This window comes from Tupaia chinensis, unplaced genomic scaffold, assembly GCF_000334495.1.
Source record: "Tupaia chinensis unplaced genomic scaffold, TupChi_1.0 Scaffold000402_1, whole genome shotgun sequence".
Taxonomy (NCBI): Eukaryota; Metazoa; Chordata; class Mammalia; order Scandentia; family Tupaiidae; genus Tupaia; species Tupaia belangeri.
This window is the reverse complement of record NW_006159904.1, coordinates 5055995-5073653: the sequence shown is the minus strand read 5'-3', so window position 1 is coordinate 5073653 and position 17659 is coordinate 5055995. Positions and strand designations below refer to the sequence as shown.

The window sequence follows — 17659 nt, the reverse complement described above, 5'->3', positions numbered from 1 at the left end:
GGATGTCATTAATTCCATAAAAGACAATGTTAAAAGATCAATAACATGTTGAAAATGTAAACAGCAAGAGAAAGCTTATTGAAAATGAAAGGTATTTTCCATCTCACCAGTGGAAAAACCCAACTAAGACACAAAAAACATGGTTGACACACCAATCATGGTGAGCAAGTCTTTTTTGAAGCTCTAGCAAGTGCACTCTACTGCATGGCCTTTCTGTTAGCCCTAAAATACAATGCATTTTTTTCCCTATTCTTAGGCTTTATCTACAAAGAAGTGAATTGGATAATCCCCATAAATCAAAAACATGGAAAATTTATCGTCCTGACTTTGCAGTAGAGGTAGTTTTTGATGAGGCATGACCAAGAGTTACATTGTAAGTATAGTTAACTTCATAGAATAGAATCATGTTATTTCCACTCTCTGCTAAACAGTCCTAAGTTCTATTCCCTTGTTGGTATTCCCATAATTTTAATATGTATGTATGTTCTTGAGAAATCTATTAAATATGTACAGGTAAAATATCAATGGTGACTTCTTTTTTAAAGGAATATACTTCAGTTTCCACCTTCTATTTGGATAAATTTGAAACACAGTACACAGGAACATTAGGTATCATTTTGAAGAACTTTAAACCTTTCATATCAAAATAACTGAAGTACTTAAAAACTGTGATTCCTCCCATACCTACTTAGATATTTTTTGGATGAGTATTTATTCCCTACTTTGTTTCACATTTATGACTTTTATTTATTACAAAATTGGTTTCTATTTTTTCTATTTTCTCTACTTGAACCACAAACAGTCAACAAACATCAGATTGGTAGCAAACATTAAGTTGTAAACCCAGAGGAGAGAACTGTTTCACTAAGCAGTCCTACACACCCCCATACACACTTTTCTCTTGTTCCCAGCACTATACAGGTAGCTTTCATGACAAATATCCTTCAATAAATACACACACACACACATACATAGGGAAGGTAAGAGGATCTTGGTAAACATGACTGGTAGACTCTTCAGCCACTTCTTTTTTGTGTGTAACATCCTAAGTAAAATTAAAGAAAAAATTTGCTCTTAATCTAGATTTATTATTTTAAAATCCTTCATCCCTGCTCACAACCAATCTCACCTAAGCTTGGAGAACTTTGTGAAGGAAGACCATCTTTTCATTATAAACACTGGCTAGTCTTGTATTTACAGAGAATTATTTTTTGGGTACTTGGTTGCTACTTTATTCCAACTTCACTGGCACTATATATATTTTTAAATAATTATTTTAATTTCATTATTTTTTAAAATTTGCTATAGGGTACGTGCACTCACCAGAGAAAGAAAGAGAGAGCTAGAAAGAGAGAAAGTGAGAAAGCAAGCTGCCAGGTCCAGGACTCAAACCATGGCAGGCCATGTGGGAGTCAGTGTCTTTAACCACTAAGCCATCTACTGGCCCCACTGCCACTGTATTTTAAGACAATCACTGTCATTGAAAATAATTCTACTTGGGGGCTGGATGGTGATGCAGCAATAAAGCATGACATTCTGTGAGGCTGACCCATATGGGAAGGTTCCATGCTGGCATTCAGAGACCTCCCTGAATACGCTGTGCATGTACACGTCCATGATCCAGGACTTGGAGGGAAGAGGGTGGATCATGTCAAGACTTTATTTGGGGTGCTGAGTCTCTCATTTATGGAAGAAATAAACTTCAAATATAATAATAGAGACAGTTTTAATTTGGCTCTACTGAAATTCTATTATTATTTTTTAACTGCCAGAGAGCATGTGCACTTGAGTGAGAGATAGACAGCATTCCTTAATGGGGTATGTTCACACCAAAATCCTTTTTCCTCCATTTCTACTTCCTGTCAGGATTTTAGTCACGCACACACACACACACATGCCTGGCATGTTTTAAACTGCTGGGGACAGGAGTTGAGTTGTGGTCAGCCATTTGGGATTGGTCCTCTGAATCAGTTATGGAGCTGACCCTGAAATTATCCTTATTTGAATGATTTTCCTTTTACTGGCAAAGCTCTCAACAATCTAGATCAAGTTGAATCCATCAGGAAATGAAAGATAGCAACTAATAAAACAGTCTCTGCTAAACACAGTATATTCATTCCTGAAAAACCTTGCATTCTGCAGAAAGCACATGCTAAAAACCAAAACAAACAAGCAAAAAGTTCATGAAAATACAAAAAGGATCAGTGGTTTGGGGGCAGACCACTCAAACCAAGCCACTTTGTAACCAACACACTAACCACTTGGACTGCCCAGGCCAGCAGTTCAGTCTTAAGGTTGCCACAGTGTGCTTGCTTGCTTTTTATTGGTGTTTGTTTGTTTTATAGAAAAATACTTCAAACAAGGGCTGTGGGTGCTGAAGTGGCACAGATGGGAGCAGGGCTCATAGCCACAGTGGGCATGGAAGTCTGGCAAATATGCAGTGACCATGAGCCGAGAGGCCTGCAAAGCTGGCAGGTGGCCTGGCTGCAGACGTTTATCTTCTCAATATTACCAACTGCCAGTGCAGCAGCCCAGCTACAGGCCTCTTCCTTCGCTCCCCCGAATTTGGCTCTCCTTAGAGTAAAAGATGGCGGAACAGGCTTCCAAGGTCGTTCCATAATCACTAAGTATTCCCTGTAACTCATGTTGCAAACAGGTGTTGTGACAGAACAGGCTCTTTAAAACTCCTGCAGTCATCCTCCAGAGGTTTACCTGGAGGAGGGAAGAATGACTGGTTCAGTTCAAAGATGAGGAAGATCTGTCTTTGTCAATACATGCAATAGGAAGGAAGAAAATACCAATTTTTAAGAATCTTTTTTTAAATAAAGAGGATATGGTTGAGATTTCTCTTCCCCAACTCTCCAAGACTCACCAAATTTCTGGCAATTATGAGCTGAAACGCTAATTTTTTTTTTTTTTTTCATTTAAGAGAACTTGTTTAGGTGGTATTATGGCTTTCTGAGAGCCCAAAGCAATTATTTGAACAATTCAAGAAATGTAAACATATCAGAATGATTCGTTTTCAAGTTGTTTTGGGGGGGATTTTTATTGTTGCTTTTTCTTTTTTTTCTTTTTTGGCTAGAGGGCATGTACTCTCTCTGGAGAAAGAGAGCAAGAAGAAAGCCTCCCCCATAGGGAGTGGTCAAGCCACAATCCCTCCTCCATTTCTCCTTTCAGAATTTTTGGAACACATGCACACACACTTGGTGTGTTTTTCAAGTCGCCAGATCCAGGACTTGAACCCCATGGCTGGCCATGTGGGATCCAGCCACCTTAACTACCATACCATCAGCTAGCTCAATACTAGTTTTCGTGAATAGCCTTTACCTCCTTAGAATTATCCAAAACTTATTAGCAAGGTGTTTATTTTTTTTTTTCCTTTTGGCAGTTTTTAAAAAGAACAGTATATAAGATTATTTAACTCCTGTATCTTCTCAATTGTTTCTTCTTTATATTTGCCCTTTTCCTTTCCTACTTGGTGAGACTTGGCTTTCTGTTCAAGGATCTTTTTGTGGTCTTTGTCCAGCTTTAGTCTAGTGATAACCACCAGGCTGGGGTGAATCCCCACATGGACCGTTGTGCCATTAGCCTTTTCCCACTGCACCCGCTCAATATAGATGACATATTTCTTCCTGTAAACTTGGACCACTTTGCCAATTTGCTGACCTTTATAGTGTCCTTGCACAACCTGAATTTCATCGTCCTTTCGGATGGGCATAGATTGCATGTTGTACTTCTGCCTCAGCTCTTTGGAAAGGGGGGAAGACATAATCTTCTTTTGGATGTGGGAAAGTGCATTGAAATGCCTTTTACAGTTCTTGCTTCGGTCAGAAGTCACAAAAGGAATGAACTTCATTTTGGCCACTGCCACTCTGGTGATGGCCGCGAAAGAAAAAGCATGTTTAACTATTTTAAAATATAGAGAGGTGAAGGGACAAAATTTTTTCTTGTTTAAGTTTTTGCTACAGGGCACATGCACTTACCAGAGAAAGACAGAGTGGAAGAGGGAGAATGAGAAATCACCATCCCCTCCACTCTCTCCAAGGGGGGTGAGGGGTGCTACACCGCCAACCCTTCTCTTCCAGTTTCCTCTAGGGATTTTGGGCACATATGCACATGCAGGTGTGATTTTCAAGCTGCTGGGTCAGGGAATTGAACCACACACTCAGTCACGTGGGATACAGCACCTTAACCTCTACATTACCTGCTGATCCAGGACAGAATAATTCTAATGGGCCAAGTTGCATGACTGCAGTATATACAAATAACATGTGTTTTTGTCAAGTTACCTACAGTGCAATGAATTTACATCAGGAATCTTGCTGAGGAAAAAACAGTATTTGTTGCAATAGAACTAACACCTCGAAATACTACTATACACACTCTTGAACATTCTTGACAGTTGGTTCATAGCACGGTTGTAAAGCACTTAAACTCATCATAGACTCAAGTATTAGGTAAATAATTTAATGATGATAGAACACTCACATTTCTTTAAACACAGTATTTCAGTTTTTGTCTGGAGTACAGATCTGAGATGGTACAAACTGTACTCAAATACTGAACCACTAATTAAGTAAACAGAATGACAAAAATATTCTCCTGACAGGTTTCCATTTCCTACTACCTCTTACCAGACTTTTAAAAATTTTATTATTATTATTTATACATTGAATAGCTATATATCATTTAGATTGTAAGGAGACTTTACCCAGCATGATATACATCTCAGTCCAGTTGAGAATACTATACACATCCTCATCAACAGATAATAAACCATATCTGTGTCACACAAATATAGAATTTTTTAAGTTTATTTACTTATTTATTGAGAGAGACAGACAGACATAAGAACTCCTGACAGGGTCTTGCCATGCCATGGTCCTCTCTCCCAGGTCCTCCAGACAGCCAGGATCATGGGCATGTCCTGTTCTGGACTCTGGACCGTCCCAGGGAACTTCAGCATCATGTGGCAGTCCCCTACCACCTGTGCCACTGCAGCTGAACCCCTCACACTATTTCTATTTAAAATTTCTAAATTGTTCATGGACAAGCAGCAAGATCTACTGACAAAAAAGTAGATCTCCTTTGACTTGCTTTTGGGTGCTGGTCAGGAGGACTACGGACATGAAGCAGTTAAGTTCCTGCGAGAAGCCAGTTCCATTTTCTATTCTGTTCAGATGAAGCACCACTTAGTAGCTGCTGACCATTTAAGTATGCTCAGAGAAGTAGAAAAATGGTTTTCTCTTAAAGAAAAAGGAAATAAAAGCCCAGCCATAGCTCTGGAACGTAACAGGCATCCCTCCTTAAAAGTTTATATTAGTTGCATCTTCCTCATTTCTTCCTTGTGATCCTCTTGCTTCCTTCTGGCCCTAAGACTAGAGTTGCCACAGGGGCTTCATTATATAGCAAAAAGCTTAAGGAAACTGGAGGTTTTGCATATTTACATTCTTTTGACAGGAACAGACACACATGGTATAGGTTCATTAAAACTGGTAGGCTGCTTCCCGTCAGCTTTGAGGCTGCTTAAGAACACTTTGTATTCTTTGAAGCTACACAGTATGAGGAGGCCCAACCTAGTGATGAGAACAACACTCTTATACCATAGGCCAAAGAACAGCCGGCCATCCACACCTCTGTGGGGATCAGGTGAACTGTGGGATTTGAGGTTTTTGGTTGGTATATATTGGGTCATCGGAAAAGTCATGACATATTTTTTCTATGTTTTTCTATGCAAAAATGTGTCATGACTTTTCCAGTGACCCAGTACATGTGACATAGTTTAATAAAACTGCTTTCTTATGTTCATTGATTTATGAAGTCACACCCCATATATAGTCATCACTAAAATACATTGACTGCCAGTACCAAATATAGAATGCTCTGCTACTGTAAACTCATGGCAAATCTTGAGGGATCCCAAGGTAAACCTCAGAGTGCATCAGCCCTGACATTACTTCCTGTGAAGTACAGCACTAAGTTCTCCCTAGTTCTGTCTGGGAGGAGAGGACTTTACCCAAGATTACTGTCACTCAATCTCCAAACAGGGAACAAAGGCTTCTCTAGGCTTTGGCACTCTCAGTTCCATGAAAGGACTTCTGATTGGTGAAGGCAGAGAGGACAGTGAGTGGTCCAAAGTGGACTGACAGCCCCAGATGGACCAATAGACACTCTGAAGTCCTTCCCAGGCCAGGCTCCAGAGACAGAAGTTAAGAGCTGAGGTCACCTACATAGGTCTTCCTCAAGACACAGCAGCACAGCCCTCAGCCCCTTCCTCATCCTAAAGGCCAGCAGTGGAAGGCAGCTCTTTGAGAGAAAAGAAGGGAAGTTGGTGAAGGCCGCACTGCTGACCACATGGCTAGGGATGACCACCAATTATCTTCTGGGCCTGCACTGGCAATGTGCTCAGAGTATGGAAGACGATCCATCTAGAAAATGAATGGCACTATTTTTAGAGTAGAGGATCTTGGAAAAATCCAGGATGCCTACTCTGATACTTAAGCTCAAGAATGTGGAAGCCATACCTGTATGCAGGTTCATTGTTCCCTACAATTTAGATGTGCATTTCAGTTTCTAAGTACAACATGAAAACTCTTTAAAAACGTGTAACCATTTAGAAAAGTACACGTGAGCAAACTTTAAGAGACCCTGCATCTAGAATGGGCTAAGCAGTCATTTATAACCATCTTTATGAAAAATGGTCACCTCTGAGGGTTTTTTTGGCAATTATTTGAAATTAAACATGAGGATAGAACTAAATTGTTTCCCTCAACATAAAACGATCCAAACTGTATGTACACATACAGGGTCATGCAAAAGTCTTCCAAACTAGGAGCACAGGGCCACCAGCCACCCTGTATAGTCTACCAAGGGCAAGGAAGCAACTTGTCTGTTTAATTATGGGCAGAAATTATATAATGTAAAATAGAGGTCCTTCCATAAAGTTTATGATTTAGGGTAGAAGAAGAGAAGACAAAGGCAAATTCTCAAGAAATAAAAATAATTCCATATTGGTCTTGTATTCTGTGAAACCCTGAGTTAAGCTGTGCTCCTCAGACACCTGTGCTTGGATCCAGGCCTGCTAGGACACGTCAGCATGCTTCCAACTGGCTCATCATCAGCTTCCTGCTGTATTCGTAGGCCAGAAATAGTGCCCCATTGGCAGGGAATGCTCGAATCATTGTAGGTTTCAGTCCAGAATATAAGGCTGTTATTCCTGGAATAACAAAAGGGCAAAGACTGTAACAATCCCTCCTTGGAGGCACCCCATGCCGCTGCACAAAACAAAGAAATCCAGACCAGTGCCTCAAAAACCAACAAAGTGAAGGCCTTAATTCCAGTTTTCTGTAAATAGATCAACAGAGACAGGACAAGTGTTGGTGCTCCTGGCAAAGCTAGCTGATTCTCAGGTGACATACACCAAATCCATGCCTGGTTAACATCTGTTATATGGATGGGGCCTGACATAGCCAGACAGAAGCAGTCACAGAGCCAGGGGCAGCAGCAGCCCTGGGCAGTGGCAAGAGCACCGACCGTGATGTCAAAGACCTTATTCTGGTATTAGCACTATGCTGGATGGTTATGAAAACTGAAAGAATAGATAAGGGAAGTGTAAAAATGTGGTAAAGCTATAAAGTGTATTGTAGATTTAAGAGGCGGTTACTATTTGTAACAGACTAGGTGTCTGTACTCTATTTGAGATAAGAGTAAGTTAGATTCCATGTTACTGTCCCATCTTTAAAATCAAAGCAGAAGTTTATATCCTAAGGTATTTTTTTTAAGATTCTGAAATGTATATTAAGAAAATAAAAAAGATCACATCAATTTAATCATTACATGTAATTTACATGTAATAATGAATAATAATTTTGAGAACATTAGGACTCTAAATAATAGAAAATAAAATTAATTGAATAAAGTACCATCAAATTCCAGCCATTTCTATGACAGGACACAAATAGATCATTTAGCAAAACAATAGATTTTCTTAGCAAAATTTTTCTTACATCAGATTTTCTTTTCAAATTTTTCTTCAGGGACCAGCAAATGGCATAATGGTTATGTCACTGGACTCCCATGTAATCAAGCATGGTACGAATCCCAGACCTGGCAGCCTAAAACTCGTGTGTGTGTGTGTGTGTGTGTGTGTGTGTGTGTCCAAAATCCTAAAAGGAGAATGGAGGAGAAGGGATTGTGGTGTGGACATCCCTTCTGTGGGGTGATTTCTTGCTTTCTGTCTCTCTGGCTTTCTGTCTCTCCAGCGAGTGCACATGCCCTATAGCAAAAATCTCTCTCACAAAAAAAAAAATAATAATCGAATCATCCTTCATGTTTTAACTGGAGCTTCTTGCTTTATTATAGTTGTACCATGTTACTTAAAATTGTAAATTTCTTTTTACAACATATAATGTGAGCTACATACTGGAATCAAATACCTGAAGGGGCTGGGATCTTAAGAATACAGCCAGGACAACAGTGGAGAGAACCACAGACAAAAACACTGCAGTCCACACAGAAAACATTTTGGCACATAGAACAAATATACACATGTTGGTCTTTCAATTCCCCCTCACATCCATAACAAAATCTTTCTCCATTATATTCTTCTAGGAGAATTTCATGAAAAGCATCCAAGGAAATAAATGATGGTAAGACCATGCCAAATGGGGAGCAGAAACCAAAGTGAGACCACAGATTTTACATTCAACAGGAAGCTCACAGTACTTTGCCTGACAGTGTGGGCAGAAATAGTCTCCTACTGCAAGTCCTGATTCAGTATTGCTATCCAAATGTGCCATGCTGAAAGAGGGTCTTGCATCATGGTCAAAGAAGCAATGATGTACTGAGGAAATCCCATATGAAAAAGCGAGCATTCAGAACTTGAGCTGGCAAGAGGAGGACTAACATGATGTGTCAGCAACTCTTTGTAATGACTTTCATCTAAAATAACATGGTATGCACCACCAGTTTCACAAGCAAGTACAGTGCAAACCCGAACCTCTGCAGACAATCCAATAACAGACACTCCAATTTTAGCTGCCTTTGGGTCTTGATTAGATCATAAATACTAGCTGGATCACAAGTTGTAAGGCTGCTAAGGATAATTGGGACTTTGTATGTCTGGGCATGTGTTTTAGAGTTTGCAGTGCCACACTTAAAGAATGATAAAGAAAGAGTTTTCCACAGTAGGTCATATCTACAGCTTTCTTCAAAGATGTTATGTGTTTTCGTGGATTTCCTGAGCGTTCAGTCAGTTGTTCAGCTCTTTTACTCTTAGTTACAATTATTCCAATCTGACTAATAGAATTTTGATCAAAATATCCTTCCACCAAGTATTCCAAAAACTTTAAAGGACATGTCAGTCTGTTTGGCTTTAAGTCTTGGTCTTCCATTGTCCTCAACCCATCTGCTACCCCATAAAAATGCTTCATCATTCCACCTCAAACTTGTCCATGATGTTCAAATACTTATTCTCTTTGCCTTGAAGAGAATTTCTTCAATTGTAGCTTTTTTTTTAGATGTCTATTTATTTACTTTTAAATAATTATTTATTTAATTTTTACTTATTCATTCATTTATTTTAATTTGATCAGAGAGATACACACAGAGAGAGAGAGAGGGAAAGTGTGAAAGCAAGCCACCAGGTCCGGTATTCGAACCGTGGTTGGCCATGTGGGAGCGTCCAGCACCTTAACCACCACGCCACCTGCTGGTCCCCTTAAATGTTTATTTTTTTAAATTAATTTATTTTACATTCATTCACTGTACATAATTACAGCATTCAAAAATGAGTTTTCCCATCCAGAATACACTATATGTTGGCTCAGTCAAGGATATTACCATACATGTTATTGACAATAGCAACAAATAATTTTCCATTTTATATTTTGCTGCTTCTTTACTTTATCTTATTTTATTTTTGTTCTCTTGATTCCCTCCCTTTCACCTTCTGCCATTTCCCACCCTCCTCCTGCACTGTCTCTGATATCAACAGTTACTTTCCATGCCTTTTCCCCCCACATTTTACTGATTCACAAAAGATCTTAATTAATCTAAATACTTTCAATAGAAAGGGCAGCTGATACAGACATATTTATGAACATATGTCTGACTTTAGGCATAAAATTCAGTGAGTAGAATGAACATACTATAAAGTAGCACCTTTTAGCTATATAGCTTACTATGGTCATTAAATAGGTATTTTATTATTCTTTTTATATACTTGTAGTTTCAAGAACAGCAGTTTTAGCTTTAATAAATCAAAATAAAAAATGTTAAGAAAAACTTGCTTAAGACTTAAAGTCAGGAAAAAGTAAGATTCTGTTCAAACAGTAGGTAGATACTAAAAATACAAAAAAAAAAAACAATTAACACATTGCTGAGCCTATCAATAGCTCAGAAGAAAACAAAAATCTTTATATCTGGAAGACAGAGCACAGAAGAAAATCAGTAATATTTTAGTCAAAAGTCATAAAATTCTATTTCATTGGTTCAACCTCATGTAATTAATCTCTCTTTTGTGGTCCAATCGTTTCACTTAAATTCTGGAAGTTAACATGATACTACTGATCTTTCCAGACTCAACCCTATCATTAAGCTGGCCATTTTCTTGGTTGTTTTTATATACTTTCATTTCTGTGTGTATTTCTGTGTGTCTGTCTTTAGTTTTCTTGGTATAGGACTCCCTTCAGAAGTTTTTGGAGAGCTGGTCTGGTGTTGGTAAATTCTTTCATTTTATTTATCTGAGAATGTTTGTCTTTTCTTCCCATATGAAGGATAATCTTGCCAGAAATAGTATTCTTGGTTGAAATTGTTTTTCACTTAACACTTTGAATATATTTTCCCATTCTTTCCTTTGCTTGCATTGTTTCCAGTGAGAGGTCTGATGTTAGCCTGATGGGATATCCTTAGTAAGTAACTTGATGTTTCTTTTTTTGCCAGTTTTAGTCTCTTGTCATTGTATATGGTTTTGGTCAATCTGACTTTGATGTGCCTTGGAGAAGATCTTCTTGGGTTGATTCTATTTAGGGTCCTTTGTCTGTCTGTCTGTCTGTCTGTCTGTCTTTCTTTCTCCTTTTTTTAGAGGTTTTGCTATAGGGTACATGCACTCACCAGAAAAACAGAGAGAGACAGAGAGACAGAAAGTGAGAAATCACCCTCCAGAAGGGATGGCCACGCCACAATCTGTTCTCCTCCATTCTCCTCTCGGTATCTTGGGCATGCATGCACATGTGCCCGGCGTGAGTTTAAGCCACCGGGTCTAGGACTGGAAACGCAGTTGACTACACGGGAGTCCAGCGACATAGCCATTACGCTAACTGCTGGTCCTCCTTTGTATTTCTTGAGTCTGGATACTTGAATATCTAGGTTTGGAAAGTTTTCTTCCAGTATTTCATGGAATAGATTATCAATGCCCTTATTAGTTTCTCCACCTTTTGAGATACCAATTACCCAGATGTTTGAGCGTTTAATGGTATCTAGTATGTCTTATATATTATTCTCATTGTGGGGGTAATTTTCTCAGTCTTTTTGGTGAATTTTTCTAGGTCAGAGGTTTTACCTTCTGCATGATCTAATCTGTTTCTAATACTTTCAAGGGATGTTTTGATTTCCTATATGACAGCCTTCATCTCTGTTTCATCTGATCCTTTTTTATGGTATGTATTTCCTCTTTCAAATCATGCAAGAACTTCCTTACATCCTGGAACTCGTCTCTTTTCTATCTCCTGGAGTTCGTTGTTTCTCTTCTCTTGCATCTCTGTTAGTTTTGTCACTATGAATATTCTGAATTCATTATCTGACATTTCCACAAGTTCCATTATACCATCTGTGGATGATAAGGTGTTATTCCTTTTTCTTGGAGGAGAAATATTTTCTTGGTTTTTCATATTTCTTATGCCTCTGCAGTGGTTTCTGGTCATCTGATAGATTACACATTTCTTCCTAATTTCTTGGCATTAAATCTGAGCCTTCAGAGATGTGCAGGAGGCAGTGATCTGCAATCTCTCTGTAGTTTCATTTTTTTTTTTTGAGAGTTTTTTTTTTTCTTTTGCCATAGGGCACGTATGCTCGCCAGACAGAGACAGAGAGACAGAAAGCAAGAAATCACCCCCCAGGGGGGATGGCCACGCCGCAATCCCGTCTCCTCCATTCTCCTCTTGGGATCTTGGGCACGCACGCACATGTGCCCAGCGTGAGTTTTAAGCCACCGGGTGCGGGACTCAAACCGCGGTTGACTACGTGGGAGTCCAGCGACATAGCCATTATGCTAACTGCCGGTCCCTGTAGTTTCGTATTTTTAACGCTCACTGAGCAACCTGCATTTCTGTTGTTAGAACTGGATTATTACAAAAGCCTCCTGGTTTCTAGAGAACAGGTGCGCCCGGACTGAGTTGTGGGGTTTCAACTGAGAGTTCAGAGACATGCATGAGAAGATGAACCGTGCTCTTTCTGAAGCTCCGTCCTCCCGGTTGGTCCCTAAGCCGTCTCTCTTCTCTGCATTTTAGCCATTTGGTGGTGTATTCACTTTTAGCTAATTTGTTAGAGAAGGTTTCTGCAACTGTAAGCGTATGTGTTTCTGTTTACTTCGAGGTACATCTGTGCCAATTTCTCTCCACTACGATGTCTTGCAATGTGGCATCCACAGAAAGAGGTTTGAGTTCAGATTTATGAAGAGGAGTTTGCTCCTTAGTGCTGCAGGTTCAGTGGAAATTGAGGATTTCTCTGATGCTAAAAGGATTCAGACGTTTGGCTACTGTGCACCTACCTGTCTAGACATTCGGTGTGGGGCTAAGCAGCAAATTGAAACAGGTGAAAGAAAAATGAAAAGAGAACAAGGGATAATTTTTTTTTTAAATGCAAAAAATGAAAACTGCATGGTGCACTTGTGCGGAGTGTAAAAGGCGCAGCTCACAGGTCAGATGTAGATAGATTCTGAGAGAGCCTGAGATTGGTCTGTCCTATGTGGGAGGGAGGGAAAAGTGAGACGAACTAGCAAGATAAAGGAAAGATCAAAAAGGGAAGAAAAAAATACTTACTTTTAAAAATTAAAAAAAAAAAAAAGAGAGAGAGACAGAGAGAATACAGAGGTGGCCCTACCTGTCTAGATATTAGGGTCTGGAGGGTAAAGTTGGAGCAGAAAACCTTCAGATGCCCTAATCCTTGAAAGGGACAGCTCAGATGTAGATGGTTACTTAGCCTGAGATTGGTCTGTCCTGTCTAGATATTGGGTTCTGGAAGGTGAAGTTGGAGCAGAAAACCTTCAATTGCCCTAGGCCTTGAAAGTGGCAGTTCAAGTCTCAGATGTAGATGGCTTCCTCGATTGTAGCTTTAAGTGATGCAGATTCATCTTCTTAAGAATTTCCAACGTTCTTTCATAGACTCCTTCCTGTTGCTTAGTTCTTTCAGGTTCTTCATCCATTTTTTAAAAATGAATTATAAATTCAATTATAGTATTCAATTCTCAGTCCACCCAGGATAATTATATCCCAAGTTTTAATATGTATAGTGAATGCTAGAAAAACAGGTATTTTATTTGTTGCATAAGTTGGCTTTACACAAATATTACTTATCCTCCTTCATAACTAAAAATTGACAGCAAATAACCTTCAGAAATTGCTGGGACCAGCAGTTGGCATAATGGCTATGTCGCTGGACTCCCACATAGTTGACCGCGGTTCACGTCCCGGACCTGGTGGCTTAAACTCATGCCGGGCGCGTGTGCGTGCGTGCCCAAGATCCTGAGAGGAGAATGGAGGAGAAGGGACTGCAGTGTGGCCATCCCCCCTGGGGGGTGATTTCTCGCTTTCTGTCTCTCTGTCTCTCTCTGTCTGTCTGGCGAGTGCACGTGTCCTATAGCAAAAACCTCTCCAAAAAAAAGAAAAAAAGAAATTGCTCACTCCATTTCTAATTCCAGAAGTCTTAGCACTAAAGATGCTATACATTCTTTTAAATCCCTCGGTAGTACTGTTAAGAGTTCATCTTCTGATAATATCTATACTGTGTACTAGTAAAACAGCTGGTGCTGGGGCCAGCAGGTGGCATGATGGTTATGTCACTGGATTCCCACATGGCCAAATGTGGTTCGAGCCCCAGACCCAGAGTCTTAAAAATCACACCTGGCATGTGTGCATACATGCCCAAAATCCCGAGAATGGAGGAAAAGGGATTGTGATGTGGCTATCCCCCAAGGGAGAGGGTGTTTTTTCACTTTCTGTATCTCTGTCTGTCTCTGTTTCTCTGGTTAGTGCGTGCGCACTATAGCAAAAATCTCTTCATTAAAGAAAAAAAAAAACCAGCTGGTACTGACTTCAGAGCATTCGTCCCCTTAGACAAAGTCCATATGTTTAATAATATGAGGACTGGGGAAAGGGAGATTAGGAAAAGGGATTGCAGCATGGCAGGACCCTGTTGAGTGGGCTTCTTTCTCTCTCTCATGTGTATACATACATTCTCTATATATGAATATAATAGACTTTAAAAATTAAAAATAAAATTCCCTTCAGGCTACTGGGTCATCAGAAAAGTCATGATGTATTTTGTTTTTTTTTCTATGTAAAAATGTGTCATGACTTTTCTGATGACTCAATATTTAGAACAAAGAATCCCGATAGTACCTGGCCCAGGAATTAGGAGGAGTAAGAACCTTAAACATTCTTGATAATAATGAAAGTAAGCTAAAGAAGGGGTTTAAAAACAGAAATCCAAAATATGGCTAGTAAGTGTTACACAGTGTTAGAGAAAGGCTATGAGGAAGGGAGAGGAGAGCAATCCCCCTGAGTAGACCTCGACAAGACTGGCGGTGAAGTGACTAATCACTCTATGCATACCTGCTCTGCGCAATTAGCAAACTCACCTTCATTTTTCACAACACTTATAAAGGTTCCAATAAATCCTGCTTGTTTTCCAGACATAGAAAGAACTTGAATTCTGGATTTGATACAATCCACTGGGTACACTGCAAGCCAGAGGCAAATTCCACCAACTCCACCACTTAACATCAAAGGCACAGGGCCTAGATAAGAAAAACAGCAAATGGCATTTTGTATCAGAAACAGCAAATGTGACATTTCCAGAGGCCAATGAAGTAAGGGCTTCAGGTAGATGAAAATAAAAATGCTAGCACTATGGGACACAATTCTTTGAGGAAAAAGGCAGAACTCTTGCTACCAAGCTCTAAGAACGTATAATTCTGTTTGGTAGTTGGGTTCTACCGTGGGTCTCAGCAGGACAAGAAGCCTTAGCAATGGTTGTATTTAGATGGTCACTAAGGTGCTGTGGTCCCTTGTCCCATCCTCCAGAGGGCTGGCCCCTATGGAACCAGCAGGCCCTGCTAAATGTCAACACCTGACCAGGGGGTATGAGAATTGAGGCCACTGAAACACAGTTCACATTTTTCAACTTTGTCACTCTTAAGTATTTTGATAGTTTAACACTCAAGAGCCCTGATTCTTCCATTACTGTGAAAAAAAAAATCGCCTAATTAAGCATAGCAGTGACACCTGGGAGCATGACTAACATCAGAATAGATCAATGCACTGGAAGGAGATGTTTAAGAAAAGCTAACTCGGAACCAGCAGTTAGCGTAATGGCTATGTCGCTGGACTCCCATGTAGTCGATCGTGGTTCGCATCCTGGACCCGGTGGCTTAAAACTCACGCCGGGCGCGTGTGCGTGCGTGCCCAAGATCCCGAGAGGAGAATGGAGGAGAAGGGATTGCGGCGTGACCATCCCCCCTGGGGGGTGATTTCTCGCTTTCTGTCTCTATGTCTCTCTCTGTCTGTCTGGCGAGCGCACGTGCCCTATAGCAAAAATCTCTCAAAAAAAAAAAGAAAAAAAGAAAAGCTAACTCACTCTGTGAACCAAATATTGGCAAGCAACTGTGTCAGGAAGCTAACAGGGTAAGCTAGAAAGAACTCTGCTATTCACTGATCTCAAAACACAGTCAAGATCTACTATCAAGTTTTTTTAATTTATTGCAAGATTATTTATAGGTGATTTCTCAGTGGGGAAAATCTCTATTTCTCCTCCCCCTCAAATGAATCCAGAACAATGAACAAATGTTATTCCAGTAAAGGAGTTGGGATATACTGCTTCAGCCCCTGTCCGGAGGTAATTACCAAGCCTAGAGAAAGGATGCTAGCAATCATCTGCCACTATGTCACTTTCTGGTATCCAGAAACTTCCCAGGGTCAGGTGGACCACTCTCCCCAAGAAGGCACACAGACACCATCATACTCAAATGCTGTCAATGCATACACATTTACCTAGTTCATCTTTTGATCTCCCTGATGCAAAAAATGATCGGCTCAGTTCATAGCCACCGAAGAAGAAGAAATAGCCAGGTACTTCTCGAAGTAAAGTGCTGGAGAGTCCGTGGTAGAAGCCCAAAGGACCATCCTTTCTAAGGATACTCTTCACTACGGACCAAACTGTACTGGGAGGAGACACAGAATGAGAGACAAGGTTATAGCAGGAGGGAAAGAAAGGACAATCGCATTCACACTCCACTAACAGACCCAATCAGCTGACTGTCAATAGAAGAACCAGGAACTTGGAGAATAAAAGGCATCCTTCTACGGGAAGGAAATATCTAAGACAAACATATATACAGTAATTTTGTAATAACTATTGTCACCTAAGTTATAATCAGTAAAGAAACTGTTTTTGAAGTTTTTTTGAAGTTTTATTAAAATGGATGCATACAGGGACCAGTAGTTAGTGTAATGGTTATGTCGCTGGACTCCCATGTAGTCGACCGTGGTTTGAGTCTCAGACCCATTGGCTTAAACTCACATTGGGCACGTGTGCTTGCGTGCCTAAGATCCCAAGAGGAGAATGGAGGAGAAGGGATTGTGGCATGGCCATCCCCCCTTGAGGGTGATTTCTCGCTTTCTGTCTCTCTGTCTCTGTCTGTCTGTCTGGCGAGCCCACGTGCCCTATAACAAAAACCTCTCAAAAAAAAAAAAGATGCATATATATTAATGATGTAAAAGTACTCATACCCATTTTTTCAATAGTGAATAAGTGAAAGCTAGAATTAAAATATGGAATTACTAGGTTCACCAAGAATAAAATGGTATTTGCCTAGTCACTTATCTCCCTGGACTCCTAGGCCCTCAATCCTCCTGGAGTATTTGGGGGGAATCTGTTTGGGTGTGCAGGGTTTATATTGTTGAGCAAAGAAGTAAAAGCTAATTGAAGGCGAGCCAAAAATTCTGAGAACTGCACTGTATCTATATTGATGTAAAATGCACCAAGAATTTAATTCTTAGAATGGTAGGAATGCAGGGAAATCTCCTTTAAGCAGATCAGAGCCCTGTTCCTATAGCAACCAGAGCAGACACAGACTCCTCTTCATGTTGGTGTGTACCATGACAGGTTTTAGCCCTATTAAGAATAGGGCTGGGGGCCAGCCAGGTGGCATGGTGGTTGATGTGGCTGGATCCTACATAGCCAACAGGTTTGAGTCCTGGTCCCAGTGGCTTGAAAAATAGGCCAGGTGCATGTGTGCCCCAAACCCCCCCAAAAAAGGATGGAGAAGGGATTGAAGGATGACCAAGCCCTTCTGGTGGGTGCTTTCTCACTTTCTCTCTCTCCCTGGCAATCACATATGCTTATAAGCAAATTAAAAAAAAAAAAAAAAAAACAACAGGGAAAA

At 40.2% G+C, this 17659-nt stretch overlaps 2 protein-coding genes and 2 pseudogenes across 3 annotated transcripts in view; 1 reads left to right on the top strand and 3 right to left on the bottom strand.

Moving 5' to 3' along the window:
* Window positions 1-1213, top strand: part of LOC102469322 (phosphatidylinositol 3,4,5-trisphosphate 3-phosphatase TPTE2) — a 90546-nt gene extending 89333 nt beyond the window's left edge. The window contains exon 17 of the mRNA XM_027774096.1: window positions 257-1213. Coding sequence (XP_027629897.1) covers window positions 257-359 — 103 coding nt within the window. The 3' untranslated portion in view covers window positions 360-1213. The remainder of the gene's footprint in view (window positions 1-256) is intronic.
* A 2037-nt stretch (window positions 1214-3250) lies between these two features.
* Window positions 3251-3947, bottom strand: LOC102468908 (60S ribosomal protein L26 pseudogene; annotated as a pseudogene).
* A 1471-nt stretch (window positions 3948-5418) lies between these two features.
* The window catches only part of SLC25A15 (solute carrier family 25 member 15), a 31142-nt gene continuing 18901 nt past the window's right edge, over window positions 5419-17659 (bottom strand). For both annotated transcript variants that reach the window (XM_006154214.3, XM_006154213.3), the window contains exons 4-6: window positions 16266-16435; window positions 14855-15013; window positions 5419-7216 (exon numbers count right to left, since the gene is read on the bottom strand). In XM_006154214.3, the coding sequence (XP_006154276.1) occupies window positions 7092-7216; window positions 14855-15013; window positions 16266-16435 (454 nt within the window). In that variant the 3' untranslated portion in view covers window positions 5419-7091. The remainder of the gene's footprint in view (window positions 7217-14854; window positions 15014-16265; window positions 16436-17659) is intronic.
* On the bottom strand, window positions 8268-13642 carry LOC102470025 (general transcription factor IIH subunit 2-like; annotated as a pseudogene).